General features: G+C 42.4%; 2 protein-coding genes across 3 annotated transcripts; one reads left to right on the plus strand and one right to left on the minus strand.

Annotated features, from left to right (window-relative positions):
• Positions 1-2,184: 2,184 nt before the first annotated feature.
• LOC118211939 (myosin regulatory light polypeptide 9) lies at positions 2,185-7,822 on the plus strand. The gene is made up of 4 exons (XM_035389528.1): positions 2,185-2,313; positions 5,686-5,898; positions 6,515-6,676; positions 6,856-7,822. Exons 2-4 carry the CDS (start codon positions 5,715-5,717, stop codon positions 7,029-7,031), a joined length of 522 nt encoding a protein of 173 aa, XP_035245419.1. The 5' UTR covers positions 2,185-2,313; positions 5,686-5,714; the 3' UTR covers positions 7,032-7,822.
• A 1,059-nt stretch (positions 7,823-8,881) lies between these two features.
• Positions 8,882-20,032, minus strand: LOC118210519 (homeobox protein TGIF2). Of its 2 annotated transcripts, none has more exons than XM_035386749.1 (3): positions 19,709-20,032; positions 17,471-17,709; positions 8,882-12,710 (listed from the first exon to the last, which is right to left on the minus strand). In XM_035386749.1, exons 1-3 carry the CDS (start codon positions 19,725-19,727, stop codon positions 11,820-11,822), a joined length of 1,149 nt encoding a protein of 382 aa, XP_035242640.1. In that variant the 5' UTR covers positions 19,728-20,032; the 3' UTR covers positions 8,882-11,819. The 2 variants fall into 2 exon arrangements, with proteins under 2 accessions (XP_035242640.1, XP_035242639.1); XM_035386748.1 differs by lacking the exon at positions 19,709-20,032 and adding an exon at positions 18,289-19,692.
• Between the last annotated feature and the right edge of the window lie 7,251 nt (positions 20,033-27,283).

The following is a 27,283-nucleotide window of genomic DNA, read 5'->3' on the forward strand; positions in this document are numbered from 1 at the left end:
TTTATACTTTCAAAATAGATTTGAATTAAATCCTGATTAATCTTTTTTATTATTATTATTATTTTTAATTACAGCCAATCCTATTTGAGTTACAGTATTACAAAGCTCGGCATAAGCACTATTATAAAAATTTATGAAACAAAATCATTAATGAATTGACTGATACATAGAGAGTATTATCAGCTTTCCCAAATAAAAACAGGTGTTTATTTTTCAGTTTTGTTTAATATTCTTTATTAAATGTATCTTTTCTGTTAGATTTCTCATTGGTTAATATTACAGTCTTGCAACTCAGAATCAAAGCATGCATTATAGAAGCAATGAAATTATTATTTTATTTTATTTGTTTCAAATTAGTGACCAGTGTGGGAAGAGGAAGAACCTTCAATCTCCGTTAACCAAGAACATAATTTCCTCTACTGATTATGGCAAAAATAACATTAAAAATGTCATTCTACTTAATCAATGGAAGAGACAAGTGCAATGTACTGTATGAATGATGACCATAAGAAAAAGAGTTGCAGCTTTATATTCCACTCTGCCATGTGAGCTGTTCCACACCAGATATTACCACTAGGGGACACCCACACTCTATAAGCATAACTTGTTTCAAGTGTTGTCTGACAGTTTCATGTCAGTGTACATCTTTATAGTGAATGTTATTCTGGGCTTATTGCAGCAATGTTTCTATGGAAACACATTGAAGCTATGTACACGGTATTAAGAACTGTGTATCAATACCATGTATGTATTTTTTTCTGTGCATTTTAAATGACACTGCATATGTTAGTTGGGTAGGAAAGCTTGTATTACACAATGACTACATTTGGCCAGGAGTCAAAAACGTACATATACTCGAGGCTTCACCCAATACATAATTTATCTTGTCTTCCAGCGAAGTGCTACGAGTGTATCCTCTTCTGTGACCATATTTGGATGTTTCTTTTTGCCTGGCAGACCACAAAGGTAAGCTCAACTTTTTTTCTTCCAAGCCATTTTCTATGCTGCAGTCACAGTCAGGTTCCCTGAGTAGTAATTCCCTTTGAAATGTGCGAGGTGACTGAACATGTAGACACGCTTTCTGCATTTTACTTAAATATGTACACTCTGCTGTCTACCTTTTAAAGGTATAAAGAATTGCCAAGGACAGCACAATGGCAACTTGACAGTGAGACATAAAAATATATTTATTTGGGAGATTGTGTGCCAGGTGAGATATTTATATTGATGAGGGCAGTCATGACTTGCAGTTATTTTAAAAATAAGATGTATTCCATATTTAAAACATAGAAACTCAGAGAAGAAAATGTATCCTGCATCTGAATAATACTGAGAGTTCATTCTTCCATATCTCAAAGATGTATCATATAGATAAGCAAACGTTACATTGCATTTGTTTAGCATAATCTCTTATTTAGCATTCAATGTTAAAGTCAATAAACGCATTCACCAAATGAATATGAGCAATAGTATGAGAACAACCAATATACAAATCCTGGATACAGACTGATCGCATCTAAAAACACAGATGGAAAATCATAAATTGTATATAAAGAATCTCACAAAAAGATGCAAAGAATGTGATCATTTTTACACTATTGATGTGTAATATTGTAAGCACAACTATGGATGTAAGCTTCTTTAAGTAATGTCTGGCCCCTAATTAACTGATAAAAATGTATTTAAATGAGAGTGAAATTTAATTGTGGTTTAGGCCTGTTTACCCATCCTCTAAAATGAATCACAAAAAAAAAAAAAAACTTTTGGACTACAAATGTTTTTCATGAGAATTAACTACATAGTCCTACTAGAGGAATACAGCAAGGTTCCTCGTAGCTTCAAACATGGTTGAAGCGACTGCCTTATTAAGGAGTCCTGCAGCCGAACAAACAATTCCATCTGCTTCGTCTCTGGTGAAAAAAATGCAGTGGACACAACCCCTGTGTCACCCTCTGCCAGATGTAAACCGCCAAAAGACACACTGCCTCTTTTCCCTAAATAAGGCAGCCTTATCTGAGTTCCTGCAATTTCTGCGCAACTCCCAAATATCCCAAAATCCACTGTGGTGGTGGCAGGCCACAGCCTGCGCATTCTTTTCCCTTGTATGGGTAAATCCCAGAGGTGGGCCGGCTCTGTTTTGAGGAGCCCCGGCTGCTGATTGGCTGGGACGGAGAAGAGGGGCGTGTGCTACGGGGCTGATGCTTTAAACAAACTTTTTCGTTAGTGAAACTGACTGCCTTCCTTGGAAGTGAGAGCAGACAAAGGCGCAAGGGTTTTTAAAAATAATCACTACCTGAGAAAAAAACCACCAAGGTGAGATATCTGTCTGTTCCTATCTGTGTCGTCTACAAGGGAGAATAGCTCATTGTGCATATGAATTGAGGAAAGTTTTATTTCACTGTAAAACTGACAGCATTGAGGGAGGAGCAGGGAGCCCGAATTGCGTGAGTAACGCTTGCATGCTGGACTGAGGGGAAGATGTGAACTGGAGCTGAAAAAGAGACAAGAGAAACAGGCAATTGTGTGTTGATGTGGGGCTACAATCTTTCAAAACTGAGGCTTACTACTGATCTCACTGGATTAGGCTGAGGAATTCTCAGGCCTGTGACCTATTTAGCTCTGTGCAATTCAAAAGCTGTAGCACAATTACATGGGTCATAATTTGTTATCTTTTCAATGCCTTTATAGGGGGTGGGAATGGGGACACATTCAAGTAGCGGTGTTTTAATGGGCGGCCATTGTTCTTCGTATTACCTGTGGATATGTGCCGTTAGCAGAAAGGACTAGAAGGCTGATAAGTGACTGTAGAGATACAGGTCAAAGATGGAGTACTGCTGGCCCATCCCTGCTCTCTCAGGCCCTCCAAGCAGTGGCTGCGTTGGACAGTGGTCCCCTCAAACTCGAGAGCATCATGGTTGCAGTTTTAGGAAAAAAGGGATAAGCATGTATCAGAAATGGGATGTAGAATATGAATATTTTGCACGTAAAATACATCATAAGCAAAGCATTCAGGGCGAGAGTTCTAGGTTTTCGCGGCTGTTCGTCTGTATGGCAAAGAGAACAATTTGTGCAGTGTTATTCCTTTCATGCATTTACTTCTACACATATTTAAGATCATACAAAGTTTTGGGACTTTCAGTTGCGTCTGTGTCTTAGTCTAGGGCAACGATGAAAGGAGAGACTTGTCCTGCTGGCGAGAGTGGTCCAGGTCAGTCCTAACGCACAACGAAACGTTAATTGCTTTGAGTTAGCGACCAGCTGTCCTTGCCAGACAAAGGAGCCAGTCATTTTACCCCCCGTATTGGTACTGGAACCGGAATGAGAAGAACGTCGTAGTGCCTAAAGTGTTGGCGCTGGGAGATGCAGGGTTTCTGCGGGGGGGAGAGAAACACCCCCTGAGAACGCGGCCGTGCCGCTCTGATAGCGTTCGGCACCATAGAAGGGGATTCTTATTTAAAGGACTGCCCGCAACGCCCGAGGCCCTGGGCTAGAACTGCACCCGGCCCAGAATTCCTTATCTCCCCGAAAGGACCTGGCCTCTGTTTTGTTTTCGGCTTCCTCAATTACAGCGTCAGCCCGCTTTCGGAGAGAATGCGTGGGAAGGCAGCCAGCACCGTTCTTTAGATCCTGCTGCGCCCATGAGCCAAAATGAACGCCGACACCAAAAAAAGAATAAAGGAAATGGTACAAGTAAATAGCAGTTAATATCTGCTTAAAAGTAGCAAGGGAGCGGTGTCAATGCCCGCTGCATTCACCCTCTGCCGAGATGCCAAACAACTCTATGGTGGATCATATAGAAGGAAACACTTTGTGAGACAGCAGTATTGGTTTCATTGTGATCAAAGAGGGAATGAAACGGTCTCTGTGATGTTGATCTAGATAGCGGAACTGAGGTGTCAGATGCATTTGAGTTGTGCTGACATGGTTGAACAGTGGAGAAACGGGACGGGAAGAGACGGGTCCAAAGAGCTTGCACTGAACATTGAAGTATTTGCATCTGAGATCAATGCTGGGCAGTGATGTGGTCAGAATGATATCCCCCACACTTGAGCCAGTGTGTTTTACAGTGGACTTCAGATACCGGGAGACAGTGCAGCACTGTATTCTTGATAAGGGCATGAAGGCAGGTGAAGATAACCTTTATTAGCTTAGCCTTTATCAGCCCGCACCTAAGGAACCCTGTTGAAACGGTTGTCAAGGGACATTGGTGTTTATGGAGGGATGGGGGGGGATGGGGGAATGGGGGGGGGGGGGCAGAACCGTGTGTCCTTCATCGGAAATGCCTAGCAACCGTTTAGGAATACCAGCCTCCTGCTGACTATCTCCTGTTGACAGTTTTGTGTTCTGTGGCCACAAGGGGCAGGGCGAGTTCAAAAGCCCGAAGTACTGATCCCCATCTGTTGCTCTATCCACTGCCCCTCTCCCAGGGGGAGAACGAGTGTTTCCAACAGGCTAGAGGGGCGGCTCACGGCCTTTCATTTCATAACTCCTGGGAGTCCTTTATTCGGCAGCTGTTCTTTTTTTTTTTTTTTTTGCTTTGTGGCGTCTTCTAGAAATTCTCAGACTCAGAGCAGTCTGAGGACTAGTCCCTTAACATGGACACGTGTCCTCTGCACTAGATTTCCCTCCCACAGAACCCTCGGAATGAGTTTTGTTTAAAAAAAAAGCCTAGGGAGTTCATTTTAAAATGTTATTATGCAAGACATGGCATTTTAATTATGCATTGCATCATATTAGTTTTAATATGCTTGCTACGGGCATTGCACACCAGAGGTAAAAGAAAAAAAAGACTGTACTGGAAAAAAATGTAATTCGTGCATTGGTAATTACATTGTTCAGTCTCTTAGCATCAAATGTCAATCCTGAAAAGCTAAAATGGCACGTTCCCTCCCGCGAGAGCAATTAAGAGAGCTCTATTTCAGGCACCACCCAGCTGTATCAGGGCACATCCGCACTTCCTTAGTGACGTTCGGCTGCGGCCTCCTGCGGCTCAGTCTGACTGACGCGGAACACCGTGCGGGCTTTGTTCTCGACGCCGTACACACCTGTCAGGAAGTCCCGGAGCAGCGTAGCATTTGGGACTAAACGGCGCAGGTGAAGCGTGAACTACACTCTGCATTAGCATGCATTTATATTCAGCGGGCTTTGTGTGCATTACATGATGCAGTGTGGGTACTGTAGTATAAGGGAACTGACCTTGTAGTTTGGAGACTGCAGGTACAAAGGGGTAGGTGGGGTAGCATTGTGCTTTCTTGGTGGCTGAGGAACTGGACTTGAATTACTCCAGTGAAATACCCAGCTGTATAAACGGATACTGTATTTGAAGGAAAAAAACAGTTAGCCAGAAAAGTTTCTTTGGATAAATGTGTCCGTTAAACAAATACGCAATAGAAGCACATCAGCGTGGAGAAAATTATATCTATGGAGAAAAAAAAACCTGCAGGGAACTGGAAGCGGCCATGACATGCAAGACTTCCTCGCATTTTCTTTTGTGGCAGCAAACTGCACTCCACTGAGTAAGACGAGGTTCATATCGTCGGAATTGTAATGCAATCGGACGCTCTATTTTCACCGCGCTTTCTGTATCCCTACCTGGTGCCTCAGTTCTGACTCAGTTGGCCTAATGACAGCAACCCTCCGCGTCCTTCCTAACTGTCAGTCCCGCATTTCGCCACTACCGCTCAGGTCCAGCCGGACACGACGCCGCCGCCACCATGTCGAGCAAACGCGCCAAGGGGAAGACCACCAAGAAGCGCCCCCAGCGGGCCACCTCCAACGTCTTCGCCATGTTCGACCAGTCCCAGATCCAGGAGTTCAAGGAGGCCTTCAACATGATCGACCAGAATCGTGATGGCTTCATTGACAAGGAGGACTTGCACGACATGCTGGCCTCTCTAGGTGAGGGAGGAGTGCTGTCATCAGTGCTCAGCTGTATTATTAAGCATTTATACGTATTCAACTATTGATCAAGGGCTAGATACTTACATACTCTCAGCATATAATAGACAAGTAGTCAACAGTCACCCAGCTGCTTCTTTTCACACCGCGGCCACAAGCCGAGCACGTGCAGAGAAGGGGCGGAGGAGACCCGATCACATGTGCACAGAGAGAATGCCACAGGTGCCTGAATGGCCAACAGGGGCCGCTCGAGCAATGAACGCTGCAGTCTCTGCTGACTGAATCCCTCCCATATATCCCCTGGGCAATGCTAAGCCAAACGTGCGCCGCAAAAGCAGGGGAGTTGATCCGAGGCCGTGGTGCTCGCCCATGCCACAAGCGACACTTTCACAAAGGGAGCTACCCAGCATCCCCGGCTTTTACATTATATCCTGCAGATAGTTAAAATACTTTTTTTAATTCATAGGTTTTTCATATTTCCTTTTCCACAATATCAGTGTATCTTATCAAAAGCCTTATACAAACAGATAATCTTGTCAAACACAGAACATTCCACACACAGGTGACATCGTCCAATCATTTTCTGGCTGCTGAGGATGTCTGACTCGATTCGCAGGCAAGAACCCGTCGGATGAGTACCTGGAGGGGATGATGAGCGAGGCACCGGGGCCCATAAACTTCACCATGTTCCTCACCATGTTCGGCGAGCGACTCAACGGAACCGACCCCGAGGACGTCATCCGCAACGCCTTCGCCTGCTTCGACGAGGAGGGGTCCGGTACGATCCACGCTGTGGTCACATCTTACCCTCTGACCGTTCCCATACTCCTTTGCACATGTTCTGCTGCAAAGAAAAAAAACTCACGAGGGCTATGTAGCATGCGTTCAGGGTTTTATCCTTGTGGATTTGGTCTGCTTCCCAACCAAATAACGTGTGAGCAATGTGTTTCTGTGCAGGGGTCATCCATGAGGACCATCTTCGGGAGCTCCTCACCACAATGGGCGACCGCTTCACCGATGAGGAGGTGGATGAACTGTTCCGTGAGGCACCCATTGACAAGAAGGGAAACTTCAATTACGCCGAGTTCACCCGTATTCTCAAGCACGGGGCCAAAGACAAGGATGACATTTAGGCCGCACCCCTCTTCTTCTCAAGATCTCGGCCCAATCCGTCCTCTGGTGCACAAAAAAACGTATCCTCACCCGTTCGCGCCTCTCCTCTCTCATTCACCTGTTGCAGAAATCGTTGGAAATTGGCGACTCCAAAAATCTACTACTGTCCTCCCTCCCCCAACAAGCCTGAATGCCCTACTGATTGTTCAGATTTCCTCACATTGATTTGCATCCAGTGATAACAAAAACAGGAATTAAAAAGGGCGTAGCTGGCATCTGTAACACCCCACTCCTCCCACACACTGACTACACACTGACAGGCATACCCTAGTTCAGGGCTGCCCAACCCTGTTCCTGTAGATTTTCACATCAACCCCAAGAAAGCACACCTCATTCAACAGCTACAGATCTCATTGAGCTGCTAATTAGTATGCTTCCTAGAGGTTGGGGCCTTTATGACATTATGGTGGAGAGATTTAAAAAATAAATCAGCAGCTTCATTATTACTCCTACTCAATGTTTCAAGAGTGCGTAAGCCAGCAAAAACAAGCTGCATTTAACATGATTATTCCAATTCAATATCACAACACTGAGAAAGTGGCACAAAAATTCATGCGGACCCCCTATTGAATTTGCATGTTTCCGGACCATGGAAGGACCAGTTTTTTCTTTTTTTTTTTTTAGGAAAAAAAAAAAAAGTGTTTAAATGCCTCATTCATTATGAAGGAATAATTTTACCGCAGCAATATCATGCAGATGTCTTAACTTTTATATTCTGTATTGGAAGAATAAAATGTTCCCATATACAAACGATTCTTGTCCATGTTTGACATCATGCAGATTAGATGATTGGGTCATAACCTTTTTGCTTTCTCTCTCCCCCAAAGATAGACAATCTAGAACCAGTGGTCGCGCTAGTCCACAAATGTTGCGTCTTTGGAACGGAGGACAATTCCAAATCTGCATTTTAATGATTTGCTTGCGTTCTGACATAATATGCACGATTAAATGACGGTATTAGCAGGATGAAATAAGTGTTCTGATCAAAATGAATGTGCCACACAGGCTCCTATTTAAAAAACCCTAGGAGTGATTTCTGTTTAAATGAACTCACGTTGAACTAAAGCATGTTGTTTACATTTAGTTTCACCATGTTTGACTTTTCATTCAAATTAAACGCTTTCTCTTCAAATCTCAATGCTACCAATGGCTATGTAAATATTACGATCAATATGAAACACTAAGACACCAAAAGATGAGGCTGTAAGAAACTTGAAATTATTTTGTTGTGGTTCATGTCTGCGTCATCACCTGTTGTAATCTTTTTAAAAAACCCTTGGAATATCATACTTCAAGGAATGCAGTGCATTTTTTCCTGCATTTTGGCTCTTTTTCATTAAAAAATAATAAAACATTAACTACTACTGAAAACATACCGGTTACAGTTGGCTTCTGAGCAAGCTCATACCAAATTGGGATTACAGCATGGTGTTAACTGCTGACAGTGTAGATCAACACTCCCAACAAAAGCATACCTCTTGGAACCATGAAGGGTCACTAACATTTTGTATACTGCATTCCACTGCTTGTCAAGTGGAAATTAATTTCTGTAGCCAATCAATGAGCAAGCCTTTAAAACTTAAGTGAATATAAGCCAGATCACATGATTACATTCTTACTGGAACTGAAAGTGAAGGGCATGATGGAGACCTTTTCTCTGACATTGGGAGTTTCTTACTTTGGCATAGCAAACTTTTGATAGCTTTATCAAAATGTTGACATCATTTGTGTGGAAAGGGAAAACTACACCAAGCCAGAAAACCAATAAACTGGAACAGACTGACAAAAAAAAAAAAAACATTACAAAGGATAAGAAAAACTGAACCTTTATTCTCTGAAATGCTTGTACAAAACACATTAAGGCTACAAAATGAAAGATTTGAAAGGTTTATCCCCATATATTGCACAGACTATCCAAAGGTTTACATGAAGACAGGGTAACTATGCCCCTTCCTGATCTCACGTAAGGCAAGATGGCCAGTTCATGGTCGGTGTTCACCCATGCTAAAGTGAAACGTTAAAAGGTCTTTATAATGCATTTGGTCAAATAGAATAGCTAGGCTAGGTTCATTTGTGCCACAGTACATGCCAAAAAACAGTAAACAAAAAGAAAACTTAACCAAAAACAAAAATACACATGCGTTTCACATTGGCATCTATGGCCCAACATTCATTCAGCAGCTACATATGAAATACAGTTTTTATTCATGGGGGGGTTCCAGCATCACGGCAAGTTCAACAGATAGGGCTGGATGGTAGGAAAATACAATCTCATGAGAAGCAATGGACATGCATGTTAAAACCATCTGACTGCTCCTTCTCAGAATTTCACTTCATACAGTAAATGTTCCTGACCCCTCGACCCCACCCCGATCCAACAAGGGACAGACAAAGCCAAAAGCTATATCCTTGCACGTCTCTACCTGCGAGACGATAGTCACGATGAGAAATCGGAAACTCTTTGCCGTCAGGTCTTTTCTCTCTGCAAAGTATACAACTCTGGAAAAATTCCCCATCGGTGATCCGTTTCATGCCCGTTTTATCCAGTAATCCTCTCACTAGCATGCAAGTGACGAAATGACATCACATCTCACTTCCCACAAGGCTGGAGTGAGGAAACGCTTCTGATGAGCAACATTACATAATCGTATCATGCCGTTCCATAAAAGTGGATCTCCCCTGGCATGACACTAGAAGTGTAACACAGAACTACGAAATGCCTGCGTCATCTCACCTTCACGTAAAACATCTCATAATCGCCCATCGACAAAACCAAAACAACAGACAGGGAGGAGCGAAGAGGATTGAGAAGCAGCAGCATCATCTGTCAGACAAAAATTTGTCAGTTTCATGGAAACTACACCTTTGTTCAGAACATGTATCGGAAGCAGAACCAATATAAGAGTATATTGGGAGGGGAAGGGGGTAAAAACACCTGGGGTTAGCCTCCAAGTATGAGTACCTGACCTTACTACCGTTTCACAGCTGAATATGAAATGAAAAGTTTTCCGCGGGAAGAATAAAAAATGTTTTTTTAAAAGATTAAAAAAAAAAAAAAAAATGACATTTGAAAATTTCACCCAGTGAAAGTATTTGGCAAGATACAGACATGAAAAGTACACATTTGTAGGCTGTGCTTTGCAATTAACAAAGATGAAACAAGTCTGCATTTCTTCAGGTGACAACACAAGGTGCCTTTCAGTGTTTGAGATGATTTGACAAGTAACAGATTAGAAGGCACCAGTAATGGTCAAGGTCTCAGGACAATTTGGGTACACCGATTTAAGCCAAAGTGTCCATTCCAGTTTTGATGCACAGTTCCTTTAAGAAAACGCTGGGGGTATTTGGCCAGACATCTTATTTTCATTCCTCAATTTGTACATGACATCATTACTTTTGCTACTCAGTTAAATGACAGGAAATTACACTGAAGTTAGGCACTCGTGTTCACCCTCCCGGTTTTACTGGCAAACAATAAAATAAAACTTTTTAAATCTTTACTGGTTTAAACGACCATGCAGAAAGTGATTCTAGACCCTCAGGCATCCTTATTGCATCATATTGCAGAATTTTTGGGAGGTTGCAGAAAATGTACAAATATAGTTGAATATGCAAGACATGAGACTGTAGAAAGTCCCTGCTAATTAACAGTCCTTTTAATCAAAAACAAAACAAAGATAATCTATGCAGTGATGCTTTGGAAACATAGTAACACTGAACAAAAGAGAACAAGGTGACACATCCAGTCGACTTGCTCCCGCAAAACAAATGTCTTGGTCTCGTATTTAAAGCAACAGCGCAACCATCGGGAAATGGCGTGCGGGAGAGGAGCGTCCGCGGCAGCGAGATAGCCATCGGAATCAAGGAGTTATGCGCACAATTCCATCCATTTCCCTTCCCTTCTCTTCCGAGATGTTCCAGAAAGCTGGACTGAGGTCCAGCTGTGGAATGCTCAGATCTGACGCTAAAATCTAAATCTTTTTTTTTTTTTTTTTTCTTCTTCCCTACCAGCTCTGTAAAGTGCATGTGAAATGGCACACAAAACAAACTGCCTGCTCTTGTTGCCATAAGGAAAGTTCCAGAACACAAAGCAGGACACCGGATGGTTGCAACCGTGCCAAATAGCGCCCATCGCTGGGGCTCGACTGACGCGCAAGGGGAAATGCTGTTTGTAGTTGTGTAAAATTCTGCCATTAAGGAGAATACTGAACGGACAATATCCTCCTTGTTCTGTAGCTACTCCTAACGTAAAAAAGGGGGGAATCCCCAAGCCATGTTACGTGTACTCTGAAGTTCCTGCTCAGATTTGTAACGTGGCGTATTTTAAAAGTAAGAATCTGATAAAAACACCTTTGGAATGTGGGCATACAGAGAGTAATGGAACAACCCCACCCCCAGAGGTCCACCCCTGACCTCAGTGAATAAAAACCACTCTTAAAAAAAAAAAGAAAAAAACTAAAAAAAAGATCCTAGTAAGAAAGTTCCAGAGCCCCCTGTAAACACGCTGTCCCAGCAGCCTCTGCGTGTCACAGTACAAGCCGCATGGGGGTGATGTGCCCCAATCAGGAGCAGAGGCTGATGTTAAAAAGGTAGGTAACCCAGATGAGGAAGGGGGCTGGGAATGCAATCTCGTGTAGTCTATTGATCTCATCGCTCGTGTTTCTCAGGAGTCCATGAGTATGTCATGTGTCAGTGTGTGTGTGTGTGTGTGTGTGAGTACATGTTTAGGGCTTCTGATCCTGCTGCCCCTAGTTAACAGCTTCAGAGAGAGAGCACAAGGAGTGCTGGGGCCCCCACACACAGGGAATGGAGCTGGGGGTCGCAGTGGGCTTCCTGGCCTCGTTCTGAACCACGCTCCACACTGCGGGCTCGTAGGCCCTGCGGCTTGGGGACACGCGGCTCGGGGACACGCTGGCGGCTTCGGCCCGGTGCACGCTGGGACCTGGGCCGGTTGCCGTGGCAGTCTGTGCAGCGGCGAGGTGGGAGTCTAGCGGCAAGGCCTCGTTCTTCTCCTCCCGGCCCGACCCGCTTGCCGGACAGTCCTCAGCCACGCTCCTCTCCCTGGGGGAAGGCGGGGTGAGGGCGGGGGCGGGGACAGGGGCGTGTCCGGCTCCGGCTCCGCCCGCCGTCTCCGCGCTCTGCTGGAGCTCCAGCTCGGCGGCTCGCTGCAGCGCGGCGTCCACCAGCAGCCGCAGGTCGCTGAAGTCCTGCGGGCACAGCTCCGGGGGTGTGGGGGGCGGGGTGTTGAAGAGCACCCCCGTGGGGCTGGCCGTGCCCACCCGGGTGAAGGCGGCGGGGCAGCCGGGCGGGGCCTCGCCCTTGCCCGTCCTCTTCAGCAGGCTGTGGGTGTCGGTCTGGCCCAGGAGGCCCGAGGTGAGGATGGCGGCGGCCGTGCTGCCCAGCAGGCTGAGGTCCAGCGTGGGGGCGGGCCGGATGACCGAGGGCCGTCTGACGGGGAGGGGGGATGGCGCGCTCTCGGGGGAGCTGGCTCTTCCTCCTCCTCCTCCTCCACCTCCGGACAATCGCAGGTCTCCCTTCCCTGCCCGACGGGAGATGGTAAACTGATTGGGGTCTTTGCCGTCCTTCCGCAGTAAGTCTGGGAGCAGCCTCCTCCGAGCGTTGATGAACCAGTTACAGATCTGGGGGGACGGGGGGGGACACAGACGTAATTAACTCAGTCAATTCAAAAGCTGTGAAATTCACTCTCTCTCTCTCTCTCTCTCACACACACACACAAAACAGCAGTGACCAACAATTCTGACAGGCAAACACAACAGCAGTAGTGATGAGGGATGTGATTCTTTATTATTACTTTAATGGAATACCCAAATAACAATGAGAAACATTCATAACATTTGAAAATACAGGACTTTATAATACAGACCCAGAATTTCCATATGTAGTACTAAATTGACAGACTCCTTGTTCCTAAACGAAATAGCAATTTTTAAGGTTTGCATCCCCAGTTAATTAATGTGTGGGAAATTATATAGCAATGGGATTTCATGCATATTTCGGAAAATTACAGTTGGACTGAATTGTCACTAACCTTTGCCCAACTCAAAAAGTTGGAGAGGAAAAACCGGAAGTGGTACAACATACCTTACAGCAGTGGTAACCAACCTTGTTCCTAGAGATCTGCCATCCTGTAGGTTTTCATTTTAACCCCAATTTGGTACACCTGACTCTACTAATGACAGCTCTAGCTGTTGAATGAGGTGTGCTTTGTTAGGGTTAGCGTGAAAACCTACAGAATGGTAGATCTCTAGAAACAGGGTTGGTTACAACTGCCCTACAGTGATATAACAGTATAGCACAGTGTACAACCAGAAAGACAAATCCACTGTAGAAATGGACAAGGTCGAAACTCCAAATAATAATGAACAGAACAGACCACGGCCATTCATTTTGAGCCTGCTAGATGTCCAAGAGACCAAAGGAATAGGTGAGCAAGAGGAGAATGAACAGGAATCAACACAATAGTGAGATGTGAGTACTCTGCATTGCATCCATTTTCATTTCACTGTATCTGCATATAGCAAGCTTACATGGAATTGGGCATCATCATCATCTCATCTTTGTTGTACCTGTCCAGTCAGTACCGATAGCATAACCAATGATCATCATCAATGCATCTTTGAAAATACACCAACCCCAAAGTGGTCCAGAATCTTGGATAAGTTGTTTTAACCAAAAAAAATAAACACATAACACATTTTTCTATTTAAATTTTTTTTGACAGCCTGCACAAACACAATAGCTCACAATTTCACTAAGCTCCTGTGGAATTGCTATAAATGTAGCTAGGTGGCTACACCTCTATGAACTAGCTTCTAGCTTCTCACTAGCTTCCGCAACGTTACTTGGCTAGCTTTAACAGGGAAACACTTCTGCTTAAAAAATAAATAAAAACAACTTTGAAGGGGGCATGGCTTAAGACCTCAGTTTCTATACATTTCTGCAGCCTTGCATTGCCTTGCAGTGAGGAGATTTATATTATATATCTTTTCACAAATGCACCTCAACTGTTTTGTTTAAAAACGTTAATAAATGTTCAATTGTATGGATATTTTCTTTTAATGTATTCCTGAACACAGCAATGTTAACATCCCATTAGACTAAAAAACAGCAAGCAAATTTGAGCCAAAACACATCCCTAACCTCCATTTCAGTCCCCTACTCCCTAAATAAGTCAACAGATTTCAAATATCAAAGACAGCAGCTCATTAATTATGTTATAAGCACACAAAGACACCCTTCAAGTAACTTGGCATACTAGAAGAGTGCAAAAATGAGTTTTCATATTTCCAGTTCAAAATATAAAGTGCTTTTCCAAATCAGATATTTCTCTCAGGACGAGATGCGGTACTTTTACTTTACTGGCATTTAGTATGCTCTTCTCCTGGGCTGCTAACAATGCAAAGTTTGGCGATCGAAACACACCAGTTCTCCAGACGTAAAGAGAGAGAGCACGTGCAGACTGGATTGACAACTTGTCTGCTACTCTCTACAAGTATTTATTACAAGTAGCCTATTCAATCATCTCCCCTACCACCAGTCAATGCTTCACACGTCACACACAATGTTCATTTCCTTGGTACTGCAGGACACATTGAAGTGTTACATGAGGTCAAAAATCAGTAACATTCTTCTCTAGCAATCCGAGGTCTCACTGAAGCAACACGACAGAGCTCCCTCTCGTGGTGACATTAGACAGGGCTTTTCAGAAAGGCCCCCAAACAGCTGCCATTAATTAAGTCCTCAGCCAGAAATGCTGAACAGCCTGACTGACATTCCATTACACCCAATGCAGGAGAAAGATGCGATGCAGCAAATGGCAATTTCCCACTTTGGTGGGAAAAAAACAACTTTACTGGCTTACATATTGGTTTTAATGCATCAAATCAGAAATCGGATCAATTAACCTTAATCGGGATGCAGCAGGATGATGTAAAGCTGAAATGGTGTGAAATGGCGGAAATTGAACTTACCATCAGATTCATTTTAACCTCAAACATTAATGAAGACGGCATACAGTGCATCAAATTAATGGGCGTAATTCAGTGATTAAATCATGCTAGTTTATATTCTTTGGTAGTTCCCAAACACTGCTGTCTGCTTTTATAGGCATACTATGCAGGATTTTGCGGGCCTTCTAGACTCTGTTTGTAATCAACCCCACCCACACCTCCGCCGAGGACACACCCCCGAGCATGACAAGCAAAATGTCAAGCAGAGGTGAGGATGGTCAGAGATATTGAAAATAGCATTTTAAAAACAAGTGCACCCCTTAGTGTGTGAGAAAATTGCACTGTAGCTACTCTGTACTGCTGTTGCAGCTATTCTGTGTTTTTTATCCATTGATATATAGCTATTCTGGACATTTGGTTAGAATTGGGATGTAAACACGGAATCTTGTGTGCAATAAATAACTTTAGCAGGTCATAGGTAAATAACATTAGGACTATAGACCATAGCTAGCTAATACACCTGCAAAGTGAATGACTTTATCATAAAGTTATCCATCGCCTATCCAAATATTAGCTTCTTTATTTTCTCAAATGCAACATAAAATATAATATGTTCATGGCGATGGATAGCTGGTATTTTAAGTGAATTGTACCTTATGTAACCTGTGTTCTGTAGTTGTTCCAATGACCTTCAGTATGCAGTTATTGTGTGTCGCTTTGAATAAAAGCATCTGCCAAATAAAATGTAGTATAATATAATATTACATTGTTATATTTCTGAGGTATAGAGATAGAAATAACGTGCTGAAAGTTTAGCAAATATTAATTTAGCGTCATTTTCAATAACTCAAAGGAAGTACTACAACTTATGAATAGAATGTTTACTAAGCCATTGATTTGAAACTTTGTTAACTATTAGCTTTGTTAGTGAAGTTGGCTACACGTAGCTGCATGCTGTACAAAATTCAGTTCCTCTGACTGTAATAAATGCAGGTGCATGCCTAGGCAGTTATGCTATGTTTTATTATCAGTGAACCCTAATGAGGACGGGAATCTTTGTTAGCAACTTTGTTAGCTCTGTTAGTGAAGTTGGCTACATGTAACTAGATAGCATGCATGCTGTATCAAATTCAATTTCCTTGATTGAAATAAGTTGCAACTATGAACAGTAACAGCAGTTCCCAAAGGGAAGGGAGGACACCTTGATGAGAGAACAGAATTTGATACAAAAGCTACTCAACCTTGCACATCTAGCTGTTTAACGTATCTAACTAAAAGTGATATTACTTACAGGTCCAACAAAAAACAGGCCAACTCTGTGTCGCAAAAGCAATTCAAGCCCTGTTGGCTTGTCTTTTTGCTTCGCTGTATCTATGTTTCTTAGCATCTGCCATTGCAGCAGCTAACTAGCAACAAACACTTTGCTGGAATCTGATCCTAAATCACAGGCTCTGCAGCCACACCTACCCCTACCCACACAGAAAAGAGCGCCATGCCCAGAAACATCCTGAACACATTTTAGAATAACAAATAAATGCAAAAGGTGCATGAATTTGGTGAAAGTGCATCATAGATATGTCTTTGAAATATTGTAAAATAACTATGCTAAGTAAAAAATTCTGCAAAATATGCATTTAACATTCACTTGCTTGTAAAAAGACAAACTCATTCCCTGATATCTGGCCCTACACTTAACAGTAGTAACCCATAAGCACACTCCTACCTTTCTCTCCAGTCTGACCAGGATTCCTCATCCTATAAATTGACTTAAAAACATCTTTTCAAATCATTAAAAAAAACTGCATTCCCCCATTAAGTACCAAAGCCTCAGCTACAACTGTGACTAAAACAGAGTTAAATGCAATGTGTACTCCAGGACACAAGGCAACCAATGAACCTCACTCCGTTCTCACAGATCATGCCATAGGCCTAGAGTTATTTCATGACAGACACAAACAAAGTTTGGGGGGAGGGTTGGGGGGGGCAGGAATTAGTTTGTGGTCTGGCAATGCCTTACCATTTGCATGACAGGCAGGGGACAGTTCCTCTACTGAAAAGGGCTGGGGAAATGCATGCCCCCAGGGCAGGGATTATTTAACAATATAAAGGTGCACGCAACGTTACGGGGGACAAGTATTTGCACGTCAGCCCTCGGAAAACTTTGAGCACGTGCAGCATTAACTATTAGGTCTGATTTCTAATTGAGGAGTTGCACCAGAATGTAGACCAACACTGTATAGCCCTGTGGGAACACATAGTAGACACCAGCCCTCAACTCGTTAATTCGTTTCATTTCTTGCATAGTGGTTCAGTCCGATCGGCAATGCATTAAATATCTTACGGTTACGGCCTACTTTGCTCTGGTCGCTCTTGTATTTGGGTTAAGTCACCGGGGTGATCTTGTCATCTACCTCATTAATATTGCTCACCTGCAGCACTGAAAGGCTGGTTTGACCGGAGAGACTCAGCTTCTCCTGTTCGGACGGGTATGCATTGAAGCGGTGCTCGTATAGCCAGCTGCGTAGAACCTGCACGGCTTCCTTTGGTAGATTTCCGCGGCGCTTGCGCTTCCCGGAGCCTCCGGACAGGTCCAGGGGAGAACCGCCCCCGTCATCCTCGCAAGCGTCGCTGTCCGACATGGTCGAGAACTCTGGCTCCCCCTCCAAGGCTGGCAGAAACAGAACAGACGACGAATAAAAAAACCCATTAAGTCTTCTATCGTCCTCCGCCACCATCGTCATTCATTTGTGAAAACCCCGCGTAACAGCAGTCTTTCTATTCAAAGAAAAGTAAACTAGGGGATGTTTTTAATTCAGGAAGACGCACATAAAAAAATGTAATGGGATACAAGATATATGGATGGCCGTCATTAATTTCCCACGCCGAACTATCATTGAAAGCATTCCAAATGTGTTTTTAGGTAGGCGCTAGAAGGGTCCAGGCCTATATCAGACACTGCTGGGTGGCGTCTTGGAAGGAAAGAGTGCAATAAAATTCTTGTGACGTTTGACCTGACATTTGCAGGCTCCAAATCTGAGCTGCATCTATGGGATACGTTGTGCACGCACATTTAGACATTAGCAGACACGGTTATCCAGAGCAACTTAAGTTACAAAAGCGCATACGCACACGTTTCATGTATTAACTGTCATTATTTTGACAATGCTGCAAAGTGTTATGCAATGGAATCAAATTAACGCCAAAGCATGTAAACCATACACACCAAACACTTGGTAAAGTAGCCTACTTTCGCGAATCCTAGTCCACATAACGCCGTAAGTCCTCCCCCGCCGTGAAATCTGATCTCCGGCAGCAGCTAGATTGTGGGAATTCCTTCGTCCTCTCTTGACAAAGAGGACAATGCCCATCACCACTTCTACTGGCGAGGGAACCGTGCACGTCTCGCACGACTATGCAAGTTCCAATTCTCCTTGCCTGAGGCAGGTAAAACTGAATTGGTGCAACTGTTGGCTATATAGCACATGCTAGCCAATGTTCCTTGGAATAAAAAAGGAAACTTTGCAATTTCCACGCAAGAAGCAAACAATATTGAAACCAATAAAGTGTCCTGCAATGCAGAAAAAAACATTCACCCAACCGACCAACTAATGTTACGATTAAAATTGGTTAAAGCTATGTATTCAAATATGTTGCGCGTCGATTTTTGCCATTGACTGATGTGTTTTAAGTAAAACGAAAAGGCCTACAACTAGTTATTCAGAAACTACCAAAAGTGACAGATGGTCCGATTTGAAAGGGGAGGGGGCTCGCGAGATGATGTTCTGTCAACAAAAAAAGGGAAAAAGTTTAACAAAACACAAGGGCTTAGAACCCTTTTTTTATTTAAACAAAAACATATGTTAGCAAGCAATTTATCTCATACGCCATTTCGGTTGATTATGTGCTGGATGAACTCAATGCAAAAAGGTTGAAAAAAAAAACACTTAATGCTAGCTAGCAAGCTAACTCAGCAAACACTTATGCACGAGGCGAATCAATTCTTTTATGTCCAGGGCAATTCACTGAATTCTTCTATCTAGCAAACAGTGCACTCGCTTGATTGATAGTACTATTTCGCCAACAGCCTCAAAACTGACGATGCGAACTGTGGCAATTAAGCTAGCTAACACAGCCTATCGAAAATCACAATGAAAAAAGTTTAAAGGAGCCGTTTGTAGGCTACTCAGTTTGTTGGAGCGTTACGGATAGGATAGGCAACTTAGCTAGCTAGCACGGAGCATGGGTCTCCTGCCGTCTAGGATAAGCTGGCGAGCTAACAGTAACTGTAGTTGAGGCTGTAAAGGGGAAATGAAACCGTGATGCTAAAAGAAAAAACAGACGCAAACGCTCCGATTCATAAGTTGGCTACAGCTGCTTGCCCGCACCGTGTTTAGCTAGTTAGCTAATACAAAGAAACCCCATTCTACCATACGCCCTCCCCAAACCGGACTGTTCTCCCTCGCTCCGCCAGATGGACACCATGCTTGCTCCCCAAGATAACTGTCCCTCCAAATTCAAACACAAACACACGCTGCATTTGCTCGCAACAAAAAGCCGCATTCCTTTTAAAATCAACAGTCGACCACGCTTCGCAGTTCTCACAAAACCGCAGCCAGAAAACCCGAACGAAAACAAAATATCTACAAACATTCACTGATTCACCGTACCTCTCTTGAAGGTTTTCATTCTTTTTAAAAAGGTCGAGGTTTTCTTTGCTGGCCGGCTGCGATCTTCGAAGTTCTTCACAAAATACGTGCTCCTAACAAGCTAGTGACAAACGGGAATTTCCAAGCGTACAAGGTATGGCATGCGTTTTCACGGCGTCTGCCTTCCGCTTTTATTACTCCTGTTCGCGTTTCTTATGTAGTTTTCATAAACGCCTTTCCGTTTTCCCTCACCTCAGCCTCCTTCTAAAACAATATTCCCGTTTTATCAATTGTGTAACGCAGCCCTGTATACCTGCATGCAGCAGAACCAGTTAGTTCTACGGGTTGCCAATCTGACAGTCGCAGCTGGGAAAATCCCTCCTCTCCTGCCTGTGCTGTCCAATCACAGCGGCAGAATTGTTTCAGACAAGCCCGTGATATCCGCAGAGTGACTGACAGAGAGCACCTCATTCAAAAGTCAAAAGGCCCAATCGTCTGAAAAGTGTTCCTGCGTTGCTGAATTGTTTGCGATTTGTAATGGAGTCTATCTAAAATATGAATTATGAATTGCCATATCGAAGTGAAAAAACACACTAGTACTACTCCAACTAGTGCTACTACAACCAATAATAATAATAATAATTTATCAATGCAGTTAAATAGATATTTCAAACAGATGTCCGATCGAGTAAGTAAAATAACATGGTTTACACATGGCAGTAGTAAGGTAAATTGTAAAATGAAAACATTCATACACTGCAAGTGGCTCACTAATGCAAGGGTCCAGCATGGTATCTCAGCTCATTGATAGTCATTCAATTAGTGGTTAACATTGTCTGTCTTCTGTTACTGGAGACAAAGCAATTAAATTCTCTCTTTGGAAGTTATTATTATTAATATTATTCTTATTATTATCATCATCATTATTATTTATTAAAGGGCTTTTATTCTAATTTTGCTGTTAAGGAACAGACTCTCACAAGTCAGGTATTTCAGTGTGGTGATTTTGTTGGCTGATCCATTCAGAACAATGAAACCAAAAGTATCTCATCTGAAAAAATGTTCTTATAATGGCAGAAATATTTTAAGAAATGCCTGCACTTTATATTTTAAAAAGTCAGATGGCTGAGTATCTACAGCCTTCTATGCTCACATAGCCTAATTCTACTTCTACCTTTGGCCTCCATCCACCAGAGAGAGAGGGAGGGCTCTTCTGGGGTAGCCCTTTCTGCCACGTACCACTTGGAAGGCACAATTCAATTGTCTTAGTGTGATAATCTCTTTGGCCACAGTACAGACGAATATTGCATATTTTTTACGCTGCACCTTAATGGTTGGTTCTGTGGGCTCACTTATTTGGTACTGGAAAAGCCCATACTGAGAAAACACTGTCACCTCTGTGAAGTGACATGAACTATTAAAAAAAAAAAATACATGAATTTTGTTTTAGAACAAGAGTAAAACAGATCTACATGTATACCAAATTATTTTAGGAATAAAGTTTGTATATCCTTGCTAAGATTTATTTGTAAAAGGATATTCATGATAATGAATTATTATTGATCCAAATCATGCATAAGAAGCTACATGAACATGGTTAAGGCAAAACAAGTTGCTATTTGGACAGATTTTATTTAATTATATAATTTTGCACTTGAATTTTGTCTGTCATATCATTATTGATACTGTCATATTAATATTAATATTACGAAGCTTCATTATTATTTTATTTGTGCTTTTTGCTGTGATATGTCCACAAAGTGCCTCACAGAGTCACAGAAAAAAAGCTGAAAAATTATTAGAATAAAAAACTGATACAATATTGAATGATCATCATTTAACATTAATATCATCACCATTACTTCTCAGAAAACATCCACTCGTATTTCTTACTCAGATTTTTTTATTTTCATACTAAACAGCAAAACCCAAACATACACAATCTAAATAGTATAGCATTATTGATATAGGACAAATTTTAGTCAGTAAAATATGTGCTTGTTTCATAAAATATTTATTATTGATAATATTAATAATTTTGCTACTAATTCTTGTGGTAAGACGTTTGCTTCTTCAATGTGCCTCACTGACCCCCCCCCCCCCCCCCCAAAAAAAAAACAAAACCCTACAGCGAAGGACAGCAATGGCAGAAACAGAGAGAATCATGGGATAATTTTCTCTTGTTCAGCGTCCATTAGACCAAGACTGTAGGGGGGCATACAGTATATCCTTCCATTGCAACAGATTGCTCTGGAAAGGGAATTAAGAAAATGTTTCTCTTGTGTCAGAAATAACACAGTGACCGTATCCTTGGTCAGCAAAATGTTTGTCAGTCAAATGAGCGTCAGGTCTAAAAAAGGTTCTTTATAATCCAGTGATGTGGCCTGTTGCCAATATCAGCCCTGAAGAGATTAACTTGAGCCAGGGATTCCCTCTTTGTGTCCTGTACTCTTGAATGAGAAAGATGTCAAAAGCCATCCGTGAGACAGAGAAGTTCTTGTGGTACATTTTCAAAAACTGTCCTCAACACCTCAGAAAAACAGAAGAAAAAAAAGGAAGAGCTGGTTATGTGTTCCATTCAGCCTCTTTCAGGCTTCCACCCAAACTATAGCCCTTTTGTACTGAAGGTAAGTCAAAGGTAAGGTTGAAAGCTCTCAGACATGGCAGATCAAACCACAAATTCATTGGTAATGGAGTTGGGGGGGGGGGTATTTCTGTGGGGATATTTGTAGTCCTGTAGCCATCACTTGTGTTTGACTGAGGAGTGAAGGTCTGAGGGAGGTGACGAGCCTGCATTTATGCATTACAACGTCACCCCCAAAGTTACAGGCAAGGCCTGAACATGAACTATCACGCCCCCCCCCTCCCCCACCCCTCAAAAAAGGAAAGCCTCAATTCAAGCTGAAGCATCAGACCATCAGACCTGATAGAATAATATCTGCCCTAATTCCTTAGGAAGCACTTTCCACATCTATACATTTCAAACAGTCGCATTCTTAAATTGTGATAATATCTGGGGTCTTCAGTTCAAAAACAATAACAACAAAAAGTAAATACTTTATGCTTACAAATTTATTTGGTCATTTGTGGTCATTCTATGAACACAGACTAAATCTCAAAAGCAAATCACACTCAGATTAGTCAGTCCTAAAGTATGGACTTTTTTACACAATGGTACAAAAAAAAGTGATTTAAAAAAAAGTGAAAACTTTTCCTTGAGTCTACACAGACATGTAACGGCTGTGAATGATTGAGGGTACATAAAGTTTGACACAATATTTAAAAAATCAGTCTAGTCCTGGTGCTGTACAGTTCTACAGCACCCCTTTTTCTCTACCAAACACATAAAAAAAATGAAAGAGAACTTGGCCCTTGTATTGCAACCACATGATACTCATGGAAGGAAATGCCAGAAACCTCAAGTCTCCTTATGCCCTGTTGTGAAGGGTGCCTGAGGTTTCATGAACCCCGTAATGGGTGGAGCTACGATTAGCTGTCAGTCATCGAGTCCTCAAACTAATCAAATGATTTTGCTAGCTTTTTCAAAGCTTAAAAAAAAAAAATAAAATAAAATAAAACCTGCAGTCATTGGTTCAAATCAGTGAGTCATCGATAGTGCATGGTAGCTCTGCCCAATATTTTTGGTATCACAGAGCCTCATTTGCCCATCTTAGCTTCTCCTGGGCAACTCAGGATTTATTGTTGGGGCCCCATTTTATTATGCTGTACAAAAGGCTAATGTCCTGCAGACCTTTCAGGGTGGCTCTGGACCAAATTAGAAGTCGGAGACAATAAATATCTGCTTACATGATAAAAACTCTGGGTGAGGGACAACTATGGATGGTAAAAAGAGTTCATAGGCATCACAAAGGAGAGGCAAACCTCCGACCCTGTCTCCAAATCAGAGAAATGTCTTTGGGCGATTGTGCTTCAGTAATTTCAACTGATCTTTCTTTGTCTGTACAAGGTGAGGCCATCCTCCACTCCTAATAATCATATTTGGATATTCTCCACCTCACACGGATACGAGAACGTGTGTCTATCATCCTTTGATTTGCGTTCCAAGGACAAAATAACCCTTCTCCCTTGCTCTCCCTCAGAGCATATTAAATGATTCAAATTCCAGTCACGTGCATGTACAGTTGGCAGTGTTGACACATCCATCTGTCTGAATCTATTTCAAGATGACATTTAACCAAAATCACTCATTCAAAGGCTACATAAGTAAAACCCCTTCATTTCAGTCAAAACTTGATTTAATATGCTGCTTTCTCTGCACTTTACTTGTGATATTGAGTATTAATGGGGCCATCTGTTCCCTTCTCCCTGAAAAGAGAATTATTCTCAGTATATAAATAAATTACAACAGAATCGTGTGTCACATAATGATATTCAGTGGCTTAGCATTTTCATGACCAACCATGGACAGCTTTACAATAATTTACTCAACTACAATCTCTGGGGGTAAGTTATGAGGGAAACAAACCTCACTCTGTCATTTTTATACCTCTGGCATTCCCTAATATGGCCCCTTTTGTTTTCACAGAGCAACAATAACAGCACTCAAAGGTCAGAGGTCAATTTGTAGCTTAAAACGAATAATCCACCGAATTCTACAATAGGGGCTGCTGAAGAAATACTGTGCAGTGCTCCACCTGAGATTTAAAGCTATGAATATTAGTTGAGCTAACCCAATACATTTTGATTGACCAGCTAAGATGAGGGCAGGAAATGACAACCCACACCTGAGAAGTGTAATGTAATCGATAAGCAGTCATTGAGCAAAACCTGATGTCTCAGTGGTGAAGTGCAGCATTGGTGGCGCATTTGTTCCCGAATGTAGGCCTACAGACCTACAGTCTGCGGGGAGGCAAGACCGGTGGCCAAATGCGAGGCTTCTTCACTCCGACATCCTGCCAAAGGGTAGAAAAGGAGGAAGGAAAAGAAGCAGGAGCGACTGAACGGCACTCACATCTGCTCAATACTCAATCGATACGAGGGGGCTATTATTAGCAGACCTTGAGGACGAAGAAGATCGGAGGATTGAGCAGGAGAGGAGAGCTCATGATTTATGAGCCTGCCGACCAATCGGCAGATTAATCTCCTCGCGCCCGACAGGCCGCGGCAAACGCCCACGCGGGGGTCTTGTTCGGAGGACGGCGGAGACGGTGCCAAAGCAAACGGATGCATCTCTTCAGCGCATATCAGCCGTCGGGTTTCGGCAGGAAATGAATGAAGCAATGGGCGTTCACAAAAGGACAGACAGGGGTGTGAATCCTGATAAGACGAGGAACCGTAAAACAATAAAATGCAGGAAGGATGGGGTTGTTTGCTGGGGTAATGGACTTGTAGGCTACGTAGAAAGTGAAAAAGCCACTGTTTATGTCTGAAACCGGCACGTGCTAATCAAATGCGTCTACATACACAGGGCCGCTTTTCAACCCAGTTCTAATCCAGAGGGAAAATGACTGCCAACACAGTCGGCTGCTGCTCAGTTCTATAAATGGTAATTCCTTGATTAGGAGAATAAAACGCAACTCCGTTCCAGTATAGACTCTGTGCCTTTTCGGTTTGACATTTCACACGCGTCTTTCTGGCATAGACACCCTGCTCATTTCAAAGCTACGGTCTATGAAATTATGCCAACACATGCACCGTCTTGATGCCACAGAACTATGTTTAATGCTGACAATAGAGCGCAGTGCAGCATCGTGGAACATCCATCGCCTTTTTTTTCCTTTTCAGAAATAGCACCATGCGGTTACATTTGTCACATCCTTATGTAATACAAATACTTGGGTGCCCTCTAGTGGTTACATTTCTTTTGAGGGTCACCATTGCCCAATGCGCTCTGCACTCAGACTTCGGCATGCCTTTACAACATGAGCATGGGTTTGACAGTGCCGAGTTGTAATAGATATTCAGCATTTAACAGTTTCCTAAAATTCAGTGCTCTAAATTACTACCTATCATGTCAAAGTAGTTTTGTAACTCTTCCTGCTGGCACACATTTTTTTTTAGCAATAACGTAGTAATGAAAGTATATTCTAAGCCTTACTGAAATTATCACACATAATCGGTTTTGATATCATTTGTAGCTTGTATTGTAAATTTTTACCGTTTAGCATAAAAAATTCTACATTAACATGCACACAGTAATTTTAGAAGTGACCAATATAAAAAGGTGTATAAAACCATAACTATGTCTTCAACTTGAAATATTTAATTTTTTAATAAAGCAAAATCGCTCATATTTTAACAATACAAATATGTATTTTAAGAATACACATTTCTAAACTGAAAATGTGACGATACAATATTCTTATTTTATCTATGTAGGGTTTGGTTTTTCCTTTACATATACATAATATTAAGAGAAAATAAACTACATGTTAAATTATATATTCCAATTTTGAAAAGGCAGCCAAAATAGGTTTGAGAAATACGTTTGAGGAGCTGGGATTTTCACATGCTGTGTTCTTCGCCATTTTAAAGCTGGTTACGCAAATACTGTTTGATGTTTTAAACCTGCTGAGCCCGTGTATTTAAACTGCTTTAAATCTCCCTGACGTTTGTATACAGAAGTATCGTAAATACATCGTAGTAGCCTCTCCTGAGACTCAGCATAACATATATGGTGCTGAAGACTGTGCTGCCTCCGTTGCATTCGATCAACAGAACCTACAGCTTAAATTATCCAAATTGTTTTTTCGTGGATTTTACACAAATCAGAAACATGTCCACTTCCTTCGTATACATTAGCTAATATAGGTCTACAGGACATCGATAAATGTCCTAAATCCACGAATGGCCAATTCTGTAGCTCGTACGAAGCGCCATCACTTACATGCAAATTTATGTCTTTTAATATGAATAACATGGCATCTTTAGCGTGGGTAGATGTTTTCTGTTTTCAGTGAGATTTCGCTAACACTCCCGATCTATAAAAAATCAATTAGAGCGAAAGTGTACGTCGGCCATTTCCCAGACTTCCATAGCTTTGACTCATGTTCATCGATCAGTCTGTCATAGTTCTATGGCCTTGCTGTGCCAGTTTAATGTACGTCCTTTGGATGTAAAGTCCCCAAGGCAGTATTTCAATGTGCAAATTCCCAGGCCATATGGCCTGGGGCAGTAGATAGCGATTTAAAAACAGAATTAGCCGCAACTTTGAAATCACAATTTTTAAAACTTTTAATACCCTGTGTACAAAACCCAGACCTATTCCTCCAAAACCTAACGCAGTCATGTGACTGAGAACTGAAGTTTTAAGATGAGTGGGACACCCATTATGGACCCCCCCCTCCAAAGAGCCCCAGACACTCTCCCACCACTGAGAATCACTGAGGCCAGTCAAACCCAGTACTTAATCCAGCATTCCACAGTGCCATTCCTGGGACACGAGTGAATGTCTTTGTACCTAAACCTGACTGCTTTCCCCTCCACAATATTACTACTGCGTGCCCCAAAACAGAAGGCTTTGGCATCAGGAAAAAGTACCCGATCTGAAAAGGCTGAGCAGAGCGGTTTTAAACTTTCACTTTAACAGTGTTAACCATTTAGTAACAGCGCTATGGCACCACAAACTGTTCTAAC

The sequence above is a fragment of the Anguilla anguilla genome, chromosome 13 (genome assembly GCF_013347855.1).
Source record: "Anguilla anguilla isolate fAngAng1 chromosome 13, fAngAng1.pri, whole genome shotgun sequence".
NCBI classification, from domain to species: domain Eukaryota; kingdom Metazoa; phylum Chordata; class Actinopteri; order Anguilliformes; family Anguillidae; genus Anguilla; species Anguilla anguilla.

Excerpts from the sequence above, each read along its gene's own strand:
- LOC118211939 (XM_035389528.1), top strand. The coding sequence starts at position 5,715 with ATGTCGAGCAAACGCGCCAAGGGGAAGACCACCAAGAAGCGCCCCCAG. Across the intron at positions 5,899-6,514 it reads CGACATGCTGGCCTCTCTAG|GCAAGAACCCGTCGGATGAG; the intron begins GTGAGGGAGGAG and ends CTCGATTCGCAG. Across the intron at positions 6,677-6,855 it reads CTTCGACGAGGAGGGGTCCG|GGGTCATCCATGAGGACCAT; the intron begins GTACGATCCACG and ends GTTTCTGTGCAG.
- LOC118210519 (XM_035386748.1), bottom strand. The coding sequence starts at position 18,409 with ATGGGCATTGTCCTCTTTGTCAAGAGAGGACGAAGGAATTCCCACAAT. Across the intron at positions 17,710-18,288 it reads GTGGACTAGGATTCGCGAAA|CCTTGGAGGGGGAGCCAGAG; the intron begins GTAGGCTACTTT and ends TGTTTCTGCCAG. Across the intron at positions 12,711-17,470 it reads CCAGCCTTTCAGTGCTGCAG|ATCTGTAACTGGTTCATCAA; the intron begins GTGAGCAATATT and ends CCGTCCCCCCAG.